Source organism: Mytilus galloprovincialis, chromosome 14, assembly GCF_965363235.1.
Source record: "Mytilus galloprovincialis chromosome 14, xbMytGall1.hap1.1, whole genome shotgun sequence".
NCBI lineage: Eukaryota > Metazoa > Mollusca > Bivalvia > Mytilida > Mytilidae > Mytilus > Mytilus galloprovincialis.
Genome location: NC_134851.1, coordinates 23081754 through 23101195, shown reverse-complemented (window position 1 = coordinate 23101195; position 19442 = coordinate 23081754). Strand labels below are relative to the sequence as shown.

General features: G+C 33.9%; 1 protein-coding gene across 1 annotated transcript in view; it reads left to right on the top strand.

The window, feature by feature from the left end:
* Nucleotides 1–19442, top strand: part of LOC143058592 (uncharacterized) — a 147815-nt gene that overhangs the window by 23890 nt on the left and 104483 nt on the right. Inside the window, exons 11-29 of the mRNA XM_076232075.1 lie at nucleotides 1172–1318; nucleotides 1640–1811; nucleotides 2103–2381; nucleotides 2946–3077; nucleotides 3523–3707; nucleotides 3943–4179; nucleotides 4381–4488; nucleotides 5146–5343; nucleotides 9934–10140; nucleotides 10693–10830; nucleotides 11599–11763; nucleotides 12402–12551; nucleotides 13430–13522; nucleotides 14148–14295; nucleotides 14695–14834; nucleotides 15164–15381; nucleotides 15764–15956; nucleotides 16400–16582; nucleotides 17414–17611. Of these exons, the coding sequence (XP_076088190.1) occupies nucleotides 1172–1318; nucleotides 1640–1811; nucleotides 2103–2381; nucleotides 2946–3077; nucleotides 3523–3707; nucleotides 3943–4179; nucleotides 4381–4488; nucleotides 5146–5343; nucleotides 9934–10140; nucleotides 10693–10830; nucleotides 11599–11763; nucleotides 12402–12551; nucleotides 13430–13522; nucleotides 14148–14295; nucleotides 14695–14834; nucleotides 15164–15381; nucleotides 15764–15956; nucleotides 16400–16582; nucleotides 17414–17611 (3291 nt within the window). The remainder of the gene's footprint in view (nucleotides 1–1171; nucleotides 1319–1639; nucleotides 1812–2102; nucleotides 2382–2945; nucleotides 3078–3522; nucleotides 3708–3942; nucleotides 4180–4380; nucleotides 4489–5145; nucleotides 5344–9933; nucleotides 10141–10692; nucleotides 10831–11598; nucleotides 11764–12401; nucleotides 12552–13429; nucleotides 13523–14147; nucleotides 14296–14694; nucleotides 14835–15163; nucleotides 15382–15763; nucleotides 15957–16399; nucleotides 16583–17413; nucleotides 17612–19442) is intronic.

Below are 19442 nucleotides of genomic sequence, written 5' to 3'. Positions count from 1 at the left end.
AGTTGGTGCCCTTTTTCAAAAAAGATTGCCAAAATCACATCACTGAGTATGCTCATACTCATAGCCTCAATGAACTTGCTATTGCTTGCATCGCATTTACTTAATGAATTGTCCTACCATTTCCCTAAAATCGTTCAAGAGCAATTGAAAGAGTTTAAAAATGAAATGATTTTAATGACTCAAAATGATAAATTTCTCAGACAAGGCTTACATTTCTTTCGATTTAGAAGACAAAATTGAAACCAGATGTTTTGGGAAATTCTTAAACGAGCAATTCCGGACTCGTTTCCAGGTTTAGTCTTGTTTATCAAATTCACAGGAAATCATCGGCTTTTTAATTTTTTACTTTCGATAGTGTTTGAATATGAATGATAATACTTGCACTTGCTTTAAATAGCATGAAATCATTTTGAATTTACGTTTTAGTGTCTAATCTGCGGAAGAGGATTTCGACATGCGTATTTCATAGTAAACAAACCATGGGTGTTAGTAGTGACAAAACACTTTTTTTCTACGTCAATTAAATCAAGTTTTAATTTAATTTAAAATCAGAATTGACAATTGTCTTAGCTTAAAAGTAATTTAATAATGACGACAGTTGTTATGGAATTTTAATATTAGTTCTGAGCTTGTGATCAATAGCTAGGTGTGAATTAAAATCACAGGTAAAGAGATTAGCAATCATTAGCCACTACTTCCCCGATGCATTAATATTTTTATTAGGAGGGCCCTCAGGATTATAACACTTTACTGGAGTGGCAGTTTTATTACAGCAAAGAAATACCAAAACAAAAACAAGTTCAAAACGGCGATTTAAAAAGCTCGATCTCAATGAAATTACCGAAATTATTTCTGTTGAAAAATAAAATTTGTCCTAAATCCCAATTCCACGTTTAGGACAAACACTTTCAGTTTAGGACATGACTAACAAATATGAATGTTTACGGACCCTTGAACATTTCTTTATAATTGCATGTTTGACACTTGCTCGAATAACTCATCAAGTATGCTCGAAGTTTGAATTTTAGAAACGAAACACATGAAATTTAGAATTTCATCAAATTAAAAGATGAAATAAAAGATGAGACCCTATGCAAAAAGGGAGGATACATTTATTTTGTTTGTCTTAAATGAAAAACAAATTCTTAACAATTGTATTTTTATTTTACAGGATATGAAGTACTTGACAAATCAACATCACCAAACCCTTGTGATCCAGGAGAATACAATCTAGCCGGATCTGCCTCCAATTGTACGACCTGTCCAGGAGGTTCTTATTGTCCAGTAACAACCGCTAGTCCAATAGCTTGCAGTGCAGGTATGTAGATTGTACCAAGAGTAGGTTCAATTTTCCATTTCAAAATGTCCCCAATGAAAATTGATTTCTGTAATTCGGGTATTTTCTGATGTATTTCACAAATATTTCATGGGGCATTGAATTTATACTAATTTAACCACGGGTTCTTGAACTATTGAAGTCATACAACAATCACTTTTCCATTGTTGGCGTCTGATATTTCTTTTTATGACGTCAAAATTTTACGGGAACCATTTTGATGACGAGTAATGGCTGACAAATAGCAATAAGGTGTATTGAATCATCCACTGAGTTAAAATTTTGTAAAACTATCTTTCATAGGATATCTTAGTAGTCCAGGAGCTACCGAGTGTGTCCAGTGTCCGGCCGGTTACGAATGTCCAGATAATACTGATGCATCCCAAAATAAACAATGTGCTGCCGGGTGGCACTCAGTTGCTGGAGATATGGCGTGTACACCATGTACAGCTGGATCTTACTGTTTTAGTGTTTCGTAAGTATCTTTATGTTATTTAAGGGGGTATACCTTGGTTCAGTTATGCGTTTGAAAAAGTCAAGTTTCATCAATGTATGTTAAACATTTACCTGAAACAGATTGAAACAACTAATTTTATAACAGATATAATTCATAATTGGCAGCAAAAACAGTATCTTGTATTTGTGTGATGTTGAGAATGTGATCAAAGAAAAAAATCTTACAGTAATTTATTAATTTTCATTATTTTGCCTGTCAAATAAGTGAACTAAGACAAAAATCAATCACTAATTTATTATTATTTTGCAGGTCAAGTGTAGAGATACCGTGTGCAGATGGTCATTATTCCTTAATCAACTCAACTGTTTGTACAGTATGTGAGGCTGGAAAAATATGTCCAAACAAAGATGGCACCGGAATACAAGATTGTATAGCAGGAACCTACTCTACCGCTGGGCAGACTGTCTGTACCGATTGTCCAGCTGGTCATGCTTGCCCGTCCACAACAACGACGCAAACTGATGAATGTCCAGCAGGGACGTATTCGATTGCCAAGTCAACATCCTGTACACCATGTCCAGCTGGAAAGTATGATAAATAATTTAAACTTACTGACTATAAGTTGTCTTTTCAATAGATATAAGAAGATGTGGTATGAGTGCTAATGAGACAACTTTCATTTCAGATAACTTTAATATTAAATTAAAATATTTGTTGCACTTAAATATTGAAGTGGATCTATTATTACTGATCATTTTCACCTTTAATGACATTGCACATAATTATATTATTTGGAGGAATAAAATGAATGAAATTATGAACTGTAAATTCTTAACTTTTCAAAATTGTTGTAATTATTATAAATTAGGATTCAATTAGTATTGCATTAATTTATACTTTACAATTTTTGCTCACAATACTGGTTTATAGCATTTTCTGTTCATAATTAATTTTTTATTTGTCAGCATATCAAAAATCGAAGTGATAAATGCATTTTTTTTTATTATCTGTAGTAATCTCAACTGCACAGGAATAAATAATCATAAAACTATTATTCATTTTTTAAAGTAATATGAAAGTTGATGATATTAAAAAAATACCAAAGTCACTAATCCACACTTAAATTTTCAACTGTTCAAATTATTTGTACAGGGCCTGCCCGACAACAAGTCAAGCTGTTGAAGTAGTATGTGACCCAGGAACCTACTCATTAGACAATCAGACAGTTTGTACACAATGTCCAATAGGACAAGAATGCCCAGATGTAGACACAAATTCTACTATGTAAGTAGTCATGTGATATTAGTTAGCCAATCAAATAGTCCAAATGCATTGTAAAGTACATAAATTAAGTAGACTTGTAATCTCAGTTATTAGCCAGTCAAACAGTTAGTAAATATTGTCAATGTACAAACACAAGTGCAAACATAGATTATTCATGTGACCTCAGTTATTAGCCAATCAAACTCAATGTTTTAAATTACTGCAGTATACTAAAAGAAATCAAAAGTGCACACCAGTCTCTCACAGGAAAAGAATACTAATACGGACATTAATTTCAAAAGTGTAGATGCAATATCATTTTCCTTTTAAAAAATTAAAGTAAAATACTACTCTATAATTTGTTACTTTCAAATTTTGAATTACTCATGAAAAGTTTCAACATGAAACATTTGTAAATAAGTGTTAAATTGGGATTTGATTAACTCAATGAATATATTTTTTACAGTAAAAACTGTGATCCTGGTTACTATTCCCTTGGCAATCAGAAGGAATGTACTCTTTGTGATGAAGGTTATGAATGTCCACACACAACACAGGGCCAGACTATCTGCCAACCAGGATTCTACAGTGCTGCTGGATCAACAAATTGTACTGGATGCGAATCAGGCTATTATTGTCCTGAACCGGAATGTAAGTGGTTGTTCAATTTAATACCTACCTTATATAGTAATTAATTATGATGAAATAGCTCATCCTTCAAATATGGGATTAAACCCTAGTTAATAGTTAAAAAAATATATAAAAGAGGGAGTTTTTTCCTTAAGCAGTATTTGCAATAATAAAAACATTTTAAACATGTTTAAAAAAAAAAGATTAAAGACTATATGCAGAGTGTATAATTATTTCTTTGAATGTTTAATTTCAGATTCAAGAAGATCAGAATGTCCTCCAGGAACCTATTCCAATGGTGGTGCTACTGCCTGTTCTAATTGTAACGAAGGGTACCAGTGTGCTATGGGATCAACCAGTCCATCACCAGCTGATGGCTTGTGTCCAGCTGGAGGATGGTGTGATGGGAAGAACTTTTACCGCTGTGAACCAGGACTTTATAATCAATATAATGGATCTACAGATGCAAGTGCTTGTGTAGCTTGTCCACCAGGTAAGCATGAGCCTTTATATACCTGTTTAAAAGTTGTTTTATTTGCCCTTTGTATGACTAGCTTTTTGATTTAATTTTGAGTTATATTCATTGCTTGTTTAACTTCAAGATTTTTAAATGATTTTCAGTCAAATAAACCTTGTCATTTAGTTCTCTATATTGTCGTTATGTTTCACATATTTATATATTTGTATATCATAGGATACTACTGCCAAGGACCTGGAGAAGTGGACTACAATAACTACCCCTGTCCAGAAGGTCACTACTGTTTGGCTGGAACAACACTCAGTGTACAGTACCCATGTCCAGGTATGATACAAGGGAGATAAGTTGAAACAAGGGAAATAACTATAATCCGGTGTCAGTTGTATTAACTTCTTCTGAACTTGGACCACCTTTTGTTCTTTGTTTTTTTTTGTTTTTTTTTTTGGTTCTATTTTTTTGAGGAGGAGTGGGATGGTTGAGGATGTTATATCTAAATTTTTACCGTATGATATGCTTTGAAGGTTCAAAAAGTGTATAGATAGTCAAAAGATATGAAGAAGAAATAAAATATTAATCTGCAGTTTGCATTATTACACATATTGTTTTAATGTGAGATTAATTATTGCAATTTCAAGGAATGGTACATCCAAATAATGATATTAAGATATGATTTATTTTAAAACCTATCCCCTCTCAATTATTGCAACTTTAAAAACATTGCAAAAAATTCTGGATTTGTATACTGTAAATTCAGAAATTATTGTGATATTTTTATTATTGTAAAAACTGTAACATAATCACAATAATTTTAAGTCACATTTTGAAATTTTTTATATGAATTAAATATTCTCAATATCCCAAAGATTTATATGGAATTTTAGTCTAAATTTGACAAAATTGCAATAATAGAAGCACTCAATAATTTATGAATTTATATTCAGGAATTGGCAATACCATTATACAATAACATCTCTTTTACAGGTGGTACCTATCTTGATGAAATGAATGCCACCAGTGTTTCCCTGTGTAAACCATGTCCAGAAGCTAAATACTGTCAACAAGGATCCACTACAGATGGAATAGATTGTCCTGCTGGATTCTTTTGTGTTGGAAATCAAGCATCAGGATTCCAGAATGCATGTCCCATTGGAACATATGGACCCGATATTGGTTATAAAAGTAAGTCATTTCTTAAAGGAAGATCATACCAAAATAAACTATGTTAATGCTTACATTTAGATTATTTTTTGCAACAAATGAATCAGGCATCTGATTGGTTGATAGTTTTATTGTTGAGCCTGTGATTTTTGTCACAGAAAGCTTGACATAGGGATAGTGATCCGGCGGCGGTGGCGGCAGCGTTATCTAACTTCTTAAAAGCTTTATATTTAAGAAGGTGGTAGACCTGGATGCTTCATACTTTGTAAACGGATGCCTCATGTTACGAAGTTTCCGTCAGTCACATGTCAAATGTTCTTGACCTCATTTTCATGGTTTAGTGACTACTTGAAAAAAAACGTTTAGATTTTTTGTGATGTTAAATTCTCTCTTATTATAAGTAATAGGATAACTATATATAGTATGTGTGTACCTTGCAAGGTCCTCATGCCCGTCAGACAGTTTTCACTTGACCTCGACCTCATTTCATGGATCAGTGAACAAGGTTAAGTTTTGGTGGTCAAGTCTATATCTCAGATACTATAAGCAATAGGTCTAGTATATTCAGTGTATGGAAGGATTGTAAGGTGTACATATCTTGCTGGCTGGTGCCATCTGACCTTGACCTCATTTTGATGGTTCAGTGGTCAAAGTTAAGTTTTTGAGTTACGTTCTTTTTTTATACGACCCCAAAAAAATTTTGGGATCGTATAATGGTATGATGTCGTCGTTTGCGTCGTCGTTGTCCGAAGACACATTGGTTTCCGGATAATAACTTTAGTTTTAGTTAATAGATTTTCATGAAATTTTTTCAGAAGGTTTAATACCACAAAAGGAAGGTTGGGATTGATTTTGGGGATGATGGTCCCAACCGATTAAGAATTAGGGGCCCAAAGGGGCTCAAAACAAGCATTTTTCTAGTTTCAGGATAATAACTTGTGTAAAAGTATTTCAATTGCTCTGAAATCATACTGCAATGTTTAAAACCACAAGTAGAAGGTTTGGATTCATTTCAGGGGTTATGGAGCCAAATTTTAGGAATTTAGGGCCAAAAAGGGGTCAAAACAAGCATTTTTCTAGTTTCAAGACAATAACTTATGTGTTATTGTATGGATCTCTCTGAAATTGTACCACAATGTACCATATAACAAAGGGGAGGCTGGGATTAAGTTTTGGGTAAATTGCCCAAAATATGTAGGAATTAGGGGCCAAAAAGGGCCAAAAAGAAGCATGTTTCTAGGTTCCAAACAATCTTGACAATAACTTGTGTTTAAGTATATGGATCTCTCTGAAATTGTACTACAAGGTTCAATACTGCAATGGAAAGCATGGGATTGAGTTTAAGGGTTATTGCTCCAAGGGGGTTTCAAAAAGCGGGGGAGGGGGATTTTTTGTTTACCATTTTTTGAAAAGTTTCAAGAAGAAATCTTCAATTGCACAGTATAGTGCAATAGATTAGTGAGATTTTTGACCACATTAATTTTGTGACCAAACCTATATCATGTCAAACATTTGATTACAATCCAAATTCAGACAGAATCAAGCTTGAATATTGTGACAAAATTTGCCCCAACTGTTCAGGGTTCAACCACTGGGGTCGTATAAAGCTGCGTCCTGCGGAGCACCTGGTTCTAATACTATGTGCAATAGGACAACTATATTTGGTGAATAGAAATATTTTATGATCTATGTCATTCGCACAGGTTTTATTTGACTTTGACCTCATTTTCTCGGTTCATTGCTCAGGGTTAAGTTTTTGTGTTTTGTTTTATTTTTATACGCCCGTCGTCTTTTAGACGGGACGTATTATGGTATACCGTTGTCCGTCCGTCTGTCCGTCCGTCCGTCCGTCCGTCCGTCCGTCGTCCACACTTCGGACAATAACTCAAAAACACTTTCACCAATTTCCATGAAACTTTAGTGAATTGTTTATATCTATTGACGTAAGCTCCCTTTCGTTTTTTTTTAATTTCAGATTTTAAGTTTTGGATTTATGGGGCTTTATTCATAAAAAAGGGGGGATTTTCAACACTTCGGACAATAACTCAAAAAGGCTTTCACCAATGTCCATGAAACTTTGGTGAATTGTTTATATCTATTGATGTAAGCTCCCTTTCAATTTTTATAAATTTCAGATTTTAAGTTTTGGATTTATGGGGCTTTATTCATAAAAAAAGGGGGATTTTCAACACTTCGGACAATAACTCAAAAAGGCTTTCACCAATGTCCATGAAACTTTGGTGAATTGTTTATATCTATTGATGTAAGCTCCCTTTCAATTTTTATAATATCAGATTTTAAGTTTTGGATTTATGGGGCTTTATTCATAAAAAAAAGGGGGATTTTCAACACTTCGGACAATAACTCAAAAAGGCTTTCACCAATGTCCATGAAACTTTGGTGAATTGTTTATATCTATTGATGTAAGCTCCCTTTCAATTTTTATAAATTTCAGATTTTACATTTCCGTGTTATGAATTTTTATGCTTAAAAAAGGGGGTATTTTCCAATTTTGGGACATAACTAACACTTTCACAAAATTTTATGCAACTTTGATAAATTGTTTTTATCTATTGACATAAGCTCCCTTTCCATTTTTATAAATTTTAGATTTTACGTTTTCTTAAGTAATGAATTTTTATACTTAAAAAAGGGGGATTTTATGAAACTTTGATGAATATATTAATGTAACATCCCTTTTGATTTGTATATATATTTCTAGTTGATCATATAAATTCATTTAAAGCATAAAAGACAAGTTAAAAGAGCAAGGGGCGTATCATGCGCTAAAGCGCAGCCCTTTATTCTTAAAACTATAAGCAATAGGTTTACTATATTTGTTGTATGAAGGAGTTGTTAGCTGTACATGCATGTCCGGCATGGTTCATCTGACCTTGACCTCATTTTCATGGTTCATTAGTCAATGTTTAGTTTTCTTGGTTAATGTTAGGGACGACATCAAAAGATCGATGTAGGATAAAAAACTTAAATCAAATAGTTTGGGGGTGGGGGGGTCAACATTGCTGCAAGTTTTGTTAATAAAAAATCGATTTTACTTATATCCATATAGGTAAATCAATTTTTCTCAAATTAAGTTAAGATGGGGGGTGGGGGGGTCAGTGAAAAAACTTTGTGAATTAAGTTTTTTATCCTACATTGAACTTTTGATGTCGTCCCTTAAGTTTATGTGACAGTTGTAATAAAGCTTTATATTTAGGACTATCAACATAATATCAATGATTAGTAAAGAAGGCGAGACATTTCAGCGTGTGCACTCTTGTGAATTGAAGTTTTATGACACAAAATAAATTCCAATTTATAAACATGTATGCACATATTTTTTGTATACTGTAACATACTAAATAAGTTTTAGGTAATGCATTTACATGTGCATAAAATGAAATAGAATTCATTTATAACAATGTATTATAGGTATAGAGGCAGTGTTACAACTCCTATAAAAAAAAGATTAAAAGACATCTTGTCAATATATGAACAGATCATGTCTTATTTACTACATTGATGTGACTATTAGCAGTAATACTAGGAAATTAACAAAAATGCCCCCCTAAAAGAAGAAAATGCTATTTATAAAAAAATTAAATAAATAAAAAAAGCCTTGCACAATTGGAAAACACCAAATGAAATAAGATGCAAATATGTATCATAGGACTATTTCATTTAAATGTATTGTCCTGAACATGCATAAAATATTTGCCACTGGATGTTAAGCAACCAACAATCAATCATTTAAATGTATGTGGGACGATAGAAAGGGTAGTTTTTGAATGTGGGTCATTTTCAGTATGTGTTTATTACCATTATGCAAAATTATCTAAAAAATGGTTCTTGGTTGACCCTTATGAGACCGTATGGGGTTATTAAATTTCATAGGGGTTCATGAGGCATTAATGGTGACGTCATCTAGTAATGTTGTTGTGTTTCATTGTTTAATTTTCAACAAAACACAGCAGAAAAAGTCTAGTGTGCGATAAATTCTTTATACGGTTAACTACAGACCCCCTACGGATCCATAGAGGATGAATAAAATTCACAGGGGACTCGGGTCAGTAGCGAACCATATAACTTATAATAGAATAGTCCTTATCAGCTAACCACAGAAATTGACAATACTTAAAAATGTTTTGGTTCACAGTGAACATTCTTAAGGGAGTTGGCTTCTTAGTTTCAAAGTAATTAACTTTTCAAAACACTAGCATATATTGATAATGGATTAATTAAGGAATCAAAAGAGCAAAAAAAATATGTAGGTCACCGTGCTTGATTTAGAGATATAAGCCATTGAAATTTTGGCAGGAAATTGTTCTCTCTTGATTTTTCATAGCTTTATCATTGACAAGTTTAAGTCCTCAAAAAACCATTAAAAAATAATTAAAATTTTATAAGACTTTAACAGACAGCTTATCATTATACATTTAAAAGAATTATAAAAAGAAAAATGAGGGTAACCGGGCAAAATTTGTTAAGGCATTCAAATGGATAAAACCAGAGGATTCCGAAAATCTGATCAAAAATCCAAAACATGACAAGCGAGCTTCCTTAACAATGTTAATATTCTGAACAATGTTAAAATGTTTGACTTTTTTTTAGATGCCAGTGAATGTATTGCATGTCCAGCTGGATTCTACTGCCCAGCAGGAACCCAGTCAGAACCTAGGACTTCTCCAATCCCATGTGAGCCAGGAACCTACAATCCAACAGAACATACTGGTCACCCTCTCAACTGTAAAGCATGTGAAAAAGGCTTTGCCTGTCCTGAAATCAATCAGACTGCATCAACAATGCCATGCAAGCATGGTAAGAATTGAATGACAAAAAACAAAATGATAATAATAAAAAGACAATGTTCCAACTTGGGAACAGAAAATTTTAATATTTAACGTGGATTTTACAAGTTGAGCATTTTTTGCAACTTAATTTATGTACAAGGATAATAAGAAAAATGTCTCCATCATTTGTAGATTTGAACTTGTGAAAACTGAATAAATTTGGCATGGCCAAGCTGCATAGAATTTGTAGATTTGAACTTGTGAAAACTGAATAAATTTGTCCATGCCAAGCTGCATAGAATTTGTAGATTTGAACTTGTGAAAACTGAATAAATTTGGCATGACCAAGCTGCATAGAATTTGTAGATTTGAACTTGTGAAAACTGAATAAATTTGGCATGGCCAAGCTGCATAGAATTTGTAGATTTGAACTTGTGAAAACTGAATAAATTTGGCATGGCCAAGCTGCATAGAGTTTGTAGATTTGAACTTGTGAAAACTGAATAAATTTGACCAGGCCAAGCTGCATAGAATTTGTCATGTTTATCTTGTTTACTAATGATATTTTGTCTTTAAACAGGTTATTTTTGTCCAGCTGGAACTATAGTGGACGACCAGTTTCCCTGTCCACCTGGATCTTATACAAACAGTACAAACTTGACGTCTGCAGACGAATGCAGCACTTGCCCACTGGGAATGTATTGTGATTGGGCTTCAGGTGAGGTCACATGTACTTAAAAATAATTTACAAATTTATGAAAAAGCCCTTTGCCAGGTAGATTGTTTATCCTCGTCTAATAGGTTTTTGTACAATTAAGAATGTATTGTGACATCACAAGAATGAATTGTGACATAAAAAATTCCATTGAAAAAGAATGCATAGTACGAATTCATGAAAACATATGATTTGACCATACATGACCAATTAGAGAAAAATGTTTTGCCCACTAAATCAGGTGATATTTACCTTCAGTAGGTTTAAGTCAATTTGTAAGCAAAATGAAATTAGCATCATCTTATTTATTGAACTTTGAAGAAGGATGTTTTTTTACTTAACAACAACAGTTTGTATGATGCATTTAAAAATATTCCCCAAAATGCTTGTGATTTTGTAATTATGAATTTTGAATACAGCATCAACTCATTAGTTAAACTGCTTTTGTTCTGGAATGCTGTTAGCCAATCACAATGTTTTGTTTTTTACTTTTGAATTATTACTGTGGATTCATTATTATTCATTAGATACCAATTTCTGTGGGTTTCGGGAGCACTGGTGAACTACAAATTCAAATGTTCAAACGAATATTATATTTTGATAGGCTTTGTATACAAAGATTGGCAATACCACGAAATCAAATATCTACGAATATGAGATTTTTTAGCAATCCATGAAAATTGATATCCACGAAAATAAATGAATCCACAGTACCCAGAATGCCTTTAAAGATCTTGAATGACAATTTATAAATCCTATTTTATTTTGCAGGATGGCCCGATAATCCACCACAGCCATGTCAGCCTGGTTTCTATTGTCCACTACAAACACCATCGGACAGTACATACCCTTGTCCATCAGGAACATTTTCTACTGCTTCAGACTTGTATGATGCTTCACAGTGTACACCATGTACCCAGGGTTATTACTGTAATGGTGAGTACTTTTAACATTAATTGTATTGAATGATGAATGAAGACATGTCAAAATGTTAATATCTTATACAAAACTGTACTTAAGGAAGCTGGCTTGTCATGTTTTGGATATTTTGTCAGATTTTCGGAATCCTCTGGTTTTATCCATTTGAATGCCTTGCAAAAATTTGCCCAGTGACCCCCATTTTTCTTTTTGTAAATCTTTTACATGTATAATAATAAGCCATTTGTAAAAGTCTTATAAAATTTTAATTACTTTTTAACAGTTTTTGAGAACTTCATCTTGTCAATACTAAAGCTATGAAAAGTCAAGAGAGAATATTTTCCCGCCAAAATTTCAATGGCTAATATCTCGAAAACAAGCACGGTGACCTATATATTTTTCTTTGCTCTATTGATTCCTTTATTAATCCCCTCTCAATATAAGCTAGTGTTTTAAAAAGTTAATTACTTTGAAAATGAGAAGCGAACTACTTTAATATAATTTGTACCACATTTTATATGTTATTCTTGCAACAAATCCAATATAAATGTGTAAAATGTGCTCAAGTTGCAAATGTGTAATATACATATCTATGCAAGGCTATAATAATATAATTTGATTAGTATTAACATATCAGATATCTATGTGAATTACAGGAGGAGAGAGTGCAGTATCTGGGATATGTCCGACAGGTTTTTACTGTCCCGAGGGCACTAGAATTGCTACAGAGTTTGGTTGTCCCAATGGTACCTATAATGATGGACTAGGATTGTATGCTGAGTCTCAGTGTAAAAATTGTACACTAGGTAGGTTTCCCATCTGTTTATTAAGCCCTTTCAACTAATTATTTACCGAATTTACAAAGATTATGTTAATTAGACAAATGTAAGAATTTGTCACCACAAAAGACAACAACACTCAAGTTTTCACTGCATGGTATTGGTTTATTAGGTTGACATGTTTCTCCAGCAAGAGTGTCGTCTTCAGGACATTTGAGTGATGTTGTCTTTTGTGGCACCATATTCTTATTTATTTTAAGACAACTGTGAATACCTAGCGGTATCCACTCGTTTTTACCTTACCACACAATCACCACTTGGTGTTGGATCACTTGATTGATTGGTTGATTGATTGTTGGTTGCTTAACGTCCAGTGGCAAATATTTCATGCATATTCAGGACGAGAGCAAGTTCACAATAAATACTATAGGTAGGTCTTGAAATAACAGAGGCCATCTGGGACGATGGCCGAGGAAACCTGGACTGCCACTGGAAAATGAGGGTACATTGGACAGGGACAGAAATTTTGCCTTGCAACAGGCCACCTACCGACTCCTCAAAGAGTTGTTGCAAGGGTTCTTAACGTGCAAAGAGCGTGGCACTCTCCCTACACGAGGCATCGCTTGATAGAATAACAGTTAAACGTATAAATTGTATAGCAAGTTCTAAATTTTCTATATTTAGACAACCTACATAAATGTCAATAAACTCAATATTGACCACCAAAGACTACTAAAGACCCACAATAAATACCCCAAAAAAGGGGTGGGGGGTAAAAAAATTAATTTGAAATACAACATATGACAATATCTACCTTATCAAGTATAAAACAATTAACCTGTACACACAATTTCATATTTCAAAAATGATATAAGGGATTTTAATCTATTGTATGTGTATTTCAGGACATTACTGTGAGTTTGCTGTGTATGTACCAACTGAATGTGAGGCTGGAACCTACATGCCTTATGGAGCAGATACACTTGGGGTTGTCGTAGGTTAGTTTATATTTGTAAAAATAAAATATGAACTTTGAGATAATTATTATTGCTCTTTTTGTTACAGTATAAAATTGAAAATGTGTCAATGAGACAACAACCTGATAAAAGGGCAGAAAAAAACCAAAGGCCTCTAATAGGTCTTCAACATAGCCAGAAAATACTTCACCCTGAGGCTGGCTACAGCTGGCCATTAAACAAAGTGTTTATGATTATCAAACTAAAATTGATTGTTGGATGACAGAGTTTGAGATTCAGATTACTGTAAAGTGGGGTTTATAATTATTTCCTTATTGTGTTATTCTCATTGATATCTACTATTTTAATGTTAGATACTTATAACTTTTTTGGAAATTTACAATTTGTTTTAAGGACACCAACAAAGTAAATAGAGATTGGTTTTACACAAGATAAATTACTTACTATTCATGCATTGATTAATATACTTTCAGGCATAATTGTTAAAACAATATTTTACAAAAAATATCTAACTTCAAAGCATTATTTTGGGTTACAACATAGACCTATCTACTTAAAGACAGTTCTACACAAATAACTTCAGTGCAATAAATTTTGAATGCAACCTCGTAGTTGAATATTTATGGAGTGCTTACTTTACTTTCAGGCACTCCAGCTAAAAGACAGTTTGACTGTTACGATTGTCCTGGAGGATTCAACTGTCCCCAGGGTACAGGAACAACCACACCTATAGACTGTACTGTAGGATGGTATTCTGAACCAGGCCAATCTATATGTCAAGTTTGTGAAATCGGGTAAGTTAGTTATCATGTAGGCACACAGTAAAAAGTATGATAATCAATTATAAGATTAAATTGATATGTAGTGTGAATGCCTTTTACTTTTTGACATTGGAAAAATTTGAATGAAAATACAAATAAAGACATTGCTGTAAATTCATTTTTTTGTATGTACCAATTTTCGTGGATTGAGGAAAACTTACATGTTCTTGGATATTTGATTTTGTGGTTTTGCTGAAGTATGCATACAAACTTATGGAAAATTTGGTATTCGTTGAACATTTAATTTCGTGGTTTACCTGATCCCATGAAATCCACGAAAATTGGTATCCAACAAATATTAATGAATCCACAGTATTTCATCATTAAAAAAGCAACATTAAACTTAAAATATTAATTTATTTATTTTTACAGACACTATTGTGACAATGCCACCACATCAGAGGAAGCCATGTTGACTGATAAGAGATGTACTGCAGGACTTTATTGTGTGGCAGGTTTAACCACTCTCAGTGATGCCACTCCATGTACTATTGGAAAATACTGTTTAGAAGGTACAGAAATTAAACTCGTTTTGATTAATAGGCAAAATTATTTTATTGCTACATGAAAGGACCAAGACATTGACAGAAATTATCTGAAGGTTTTGCTATGAGACATAATTTTAAATGTCGTCCTCTCCGTGTGATAAAAAAAATATTATTGAATTAAAAGACAATAAATTGCATTTACATTGATAATTATAAAAACATTGCTCAAGTTCTTTGCTTTGTCTTGGTTCACAATGTTCTTGGGGGTAACAATCTGCTTTATCACTTTCTCTGCAATGTGTTATTTGAATAATAGTTATAATTGTCCAATTCATGATAATCTTTTACTCCAGCTACTGTTGAGGAAACTAACTGTCCCGTAGGAACGGTCCGAAAGACTGTTGGTGCAGCAGCTGTTACTGATTGTGCTCCTTGTGATGCTGGATACTATTGTTTGGAAGGATCGTCAGCACCTACCGGACTATGTGAGAAAGGATACTACTGCCCTACTGATATAACAAATACCTATGGCTCAGTGCCAGCTCTGATTGGATCATATGGTTCTAGACAGGTAAAACTTAGTTATTTGGTTCCTTTCCAAAAAACATTAAGTTACTGTAAATTCAGAAATTATTGCGTGCATTTATTATTGTGATTTTTCAAAAATGGACAAAAATGCTAGTGTAATTATAGCGAATTCTGAAAAAAACTGCATACAGATCTTTGTTTCAGTTATCAGAATTAGAGTTCTTATTATTGTGACACTCATTCAGTCATATTATTTGGAATATTAAAAACCTTTCAATAATTTCTGAAACCTATTGCAAAACCTAATATTAAAACAAATGAAAAAAGCTTTTTGAAATTTTTATAGCATTACTTTTTACAGCATTTTTCAAAAATTCTGAATTTGCGTTTTTTTTCTGTCAGAAATAAGTTATTTTATTTTACAGGCCCAGTGTCCAGAAGGTACCTACACTGATGTTGAGGGTACCCCTGATCTAGCCAGTTGTAAACCCTGTAGTGCTGGATATTATTGTCCTATAGCCTCCAGTGTTGAGACACTATGTGATAGAGGATATTACTGTGTTGCCAACTCCTCCAAACCAGAACCTTGTCCTATTGGAAGATATGGAAATGTATCTGGTATGTATGATGTTTATTTGATCTTAACATCAATGATGTAGATTGAGCCACTGTGATCAAGTGGTCTTCATAGTTCATCTAGTTCCTTTATTAGATCTTATTAGACAATAGGATTGACAATTTTCCTGTTAAAGCCAATGAAAATTGGAAGCCATGAAATAGCAAAGAGTGTTGAAAGTGAAGTTAAACAAAATCAATTAATTAAAGATTACTGCAATTACTTACCTAAATGCATATAGAAAATTTTCCAAGTGCAGGAATTGGTAAGCCAAAATGGTTATCCTCAAGTTTCAGTGCAATAAGATACATCATTGAGAGGGCTTACCTAGGTTTTGCCTATTGCCAAACCCAATCCAATTCATTTGAATAAAATACTGTTTTTAAAACTAAACTACATGATTGATACATCAGTACATATAAAATTTGTGTTTTTCTGTTTTCAGGTCTACCATCCCTTGAGAGCTGCCCACTCTGTGACCCTGGACAGTATTGTGATGCACCAGGTCTCCTCCAGCCCAGAGCTCCATGTGACCCTGGTTACATCTGTATTCTAGGAGCTACCAGTTCATCACCAACAGATGGCGTCACTGGTTCATTGTGTCCAGCAGGAGGATATTGTGTACTAGGTACAAAAAGTTCTAAAATATTTTAAAAAAATGTTTCTTTTAATGCCAATTGTATTGTTACATTGTTCATTGTTTTTTTTATGTAAAATTTGTATGAACAAAGAAAAAGTAATGTGAAACCATTTAGAAAATACACCTGAATATTTTAAATATACATTCATAGGGTGTGAAGATATCAGTCAAAGTGGCTATAAGGTAACCTTTATCAAAGTAACCTCTATTAAGCCTTTTTTTTTTGTCACTTTCGTTTTGTCCCACTGTAGGGAAAACGGTAGTATTTATTCTGCCATAGGCGACAATACTAACATTTTCTAATTTTACCACTTTTTATAATAAAAACCTGGATAAAACAGTTATGTGTAGTGTTAGCACTTTATTACTCTATTTTAAAAATTGAAGCCAAATAGTATCATGACCAATTTCCAACGGAGCTTGTTTATGTTATCCATGCCCACCGTCATTTTGCAGCAAATTTATAAAATTTTGAAAGCCTTTTCGAATAATTCTCTAAAAAATATTTCAATAGGTTTTAAAATTTATATTGTAAATATAAACACTGCAGTTATTCATAGATAAATAAAAAAATATATTGTACCCTTACATCCAATCACGGCGCTCCTAAGTTGACTTCCTTCACCTGTCTTGGGTACACAAAAGGCCAACCTAATGCTAGGAAAATGTAATACTACCGTTTTCCCTGTAGTTATGATTATGTGTGTGTCTTGAAACTCTAGTCAAATGTCACCTCCCTTTTTATATAATTTCTCTCTGTTCCCAAATGTGGCATTTAAGTCCTGGTTTGACTGTACATTCATATAATTATAATTTTAGGTTCATATGAAGCAGCCCCTTGTCCATTAGGAACTTACAGTAATACCTCTGGAGCTGTGAATGATTATGATTGTACGGACTGTGATCAAGGCTATTATTGTTCCTCCGTGGCTGGAGGTGCTCCTACAGGACAGTGCTGGGGAGGACATTTTTGTAATGGTAGTGCTAAAGTACCATACCAGTGGGAGACAGATCCAGGTAAGATTTAGAAAAAGTTGACGTACTGTGGATACATTTATTTTCATGGTAATCAATTTTTTTGGATTAAAGAAAACTTCCATTTTCAAGGATATTTGATTTTTTGGTTTTGACAATTTGCATTCAAAGCCTTTAGAAATTTTGTAATAGGTTGACCATTTGACTTAGTGGTTCACCTCTTCCCACAAAGACCACAAAATTTGGAATCCAATGGATAATGAAGCAACAGTAGTGTTAATTATGGAAATTTTTACGACTGGGTTCATTTTGCAATCACTTAAAATGCACCAAAATCAAAATATCTTACTTGCAAATAGTATTTAGAATGCAACAATATTGATATGAAGTGGCAAGCGATTGTTAATGTAGAATTTATCCTCCACACTAAAATCTATATATCAAAAACATGAAACATGAAACAACAACTTGCAATAAACTGGTGTACAACAGTTAAATTTGCCTTAAACATTCACTTTTTGGATTCTAAAAATAAGAAGATGTGGTATGATTATCAATGAAACATCTCTCCACTACAGACTAAATGATGTAGAAGATTAGCAACTATATGTTATTGTATGGCCTTCTACAATGAGAAAAGTTTATACCACATAGAAAGCTATAAAATGCCCACAAATGAAAAATGTAATACAATTCAAATGAGAAAACTAACTGCCAGATTTATGTACAAAATAGTAATGGATAGCTGCCGTCCAGTGGCAAATTAAAACGCATATTCAGGACAAGAATGAGTTGATAATAATAGGATATTATCCCTGCTTTAATATGTACTAGAACGACAAACTGAGCTTGGTTTTTAACATCCTAGTTGACAAGGTAACTGTCTGTAGGAAGACATATCACATTACCTTGACTCATAATTCTGACTCAGAGCTGACCAGTCTTTGCTCTTACTCAGAGCTGACCAGTCTTTGCTCATACTCCGAGCTGACCAGTTTTTGGTCTTACTCAGAGATGACCAGTCTTTGCTCTTACTCAGAGCTGACCAGTCTTTGCTCTTACTCAGAGCTGACCAGTCTTTGCTCTTACTCAGAGCTGACCAGTCTTTGCTCATACTCCGAGCTGACCAGTCTTTGCTCTTACTCAGAGATGACCAGTCTTTGCTCATACTCCGAGCTGACCAGTCTTTGCTCTTACTCAGAGCTGACCAGTCTTTGCTCTTACTCAGAGCTGACCAGTCTTTGCTCTTACTCAGAGCTGACCAGTCTTTGCTCTTACTCAGAGCTGACCAGTCTTTGCTCATACTCCGAGCTGACCAGTCTTTGCTCTTACTCCGAGCTGACCAGTCTTTGCTCTTACTCAGAGCTGACCAGTCTTTGCTCATACTCAGAGCTGACCAGTCTTTGCTCTTACTCAGAGCTGACCAGTCTTTGCTCTTACTCCGAGCTGACCAGTCTTTGCTCTTACTCCGAGATGACCAGTCTTTGCTCTTACTCAGAGCTGACCAGTCTTTGCTCATACTCCGAGCTGACCAGTCTTTGCTCTTACTCAGAGCTGACCAGTCTTTGCTCATACTCAGAGCTGACCAGTCTTTGCTCTTACTCAGAGCTGACCAGTCTTTGCTCTTACTCCGAGATGACCAGTCTTTGCTCTTACTCCGAGATGACCAGTCTTTGCTCTTACTCAGAGCTGACCAGTCTTTGCTCATACTCCGAGCTGACCAGTCTTTGCTCTTATTCAGAGCTGACCAGTCTTTGCTCTTACTCAGAGCTGACCAGTCTTTGCTCTTACTCAGAGCTGACCAGTCTTTGCTCTTACTCCGAGCTGACCAGTCTTTGCTCTTACTCAGAGCTGACCAGTCTTTGCTCTTACT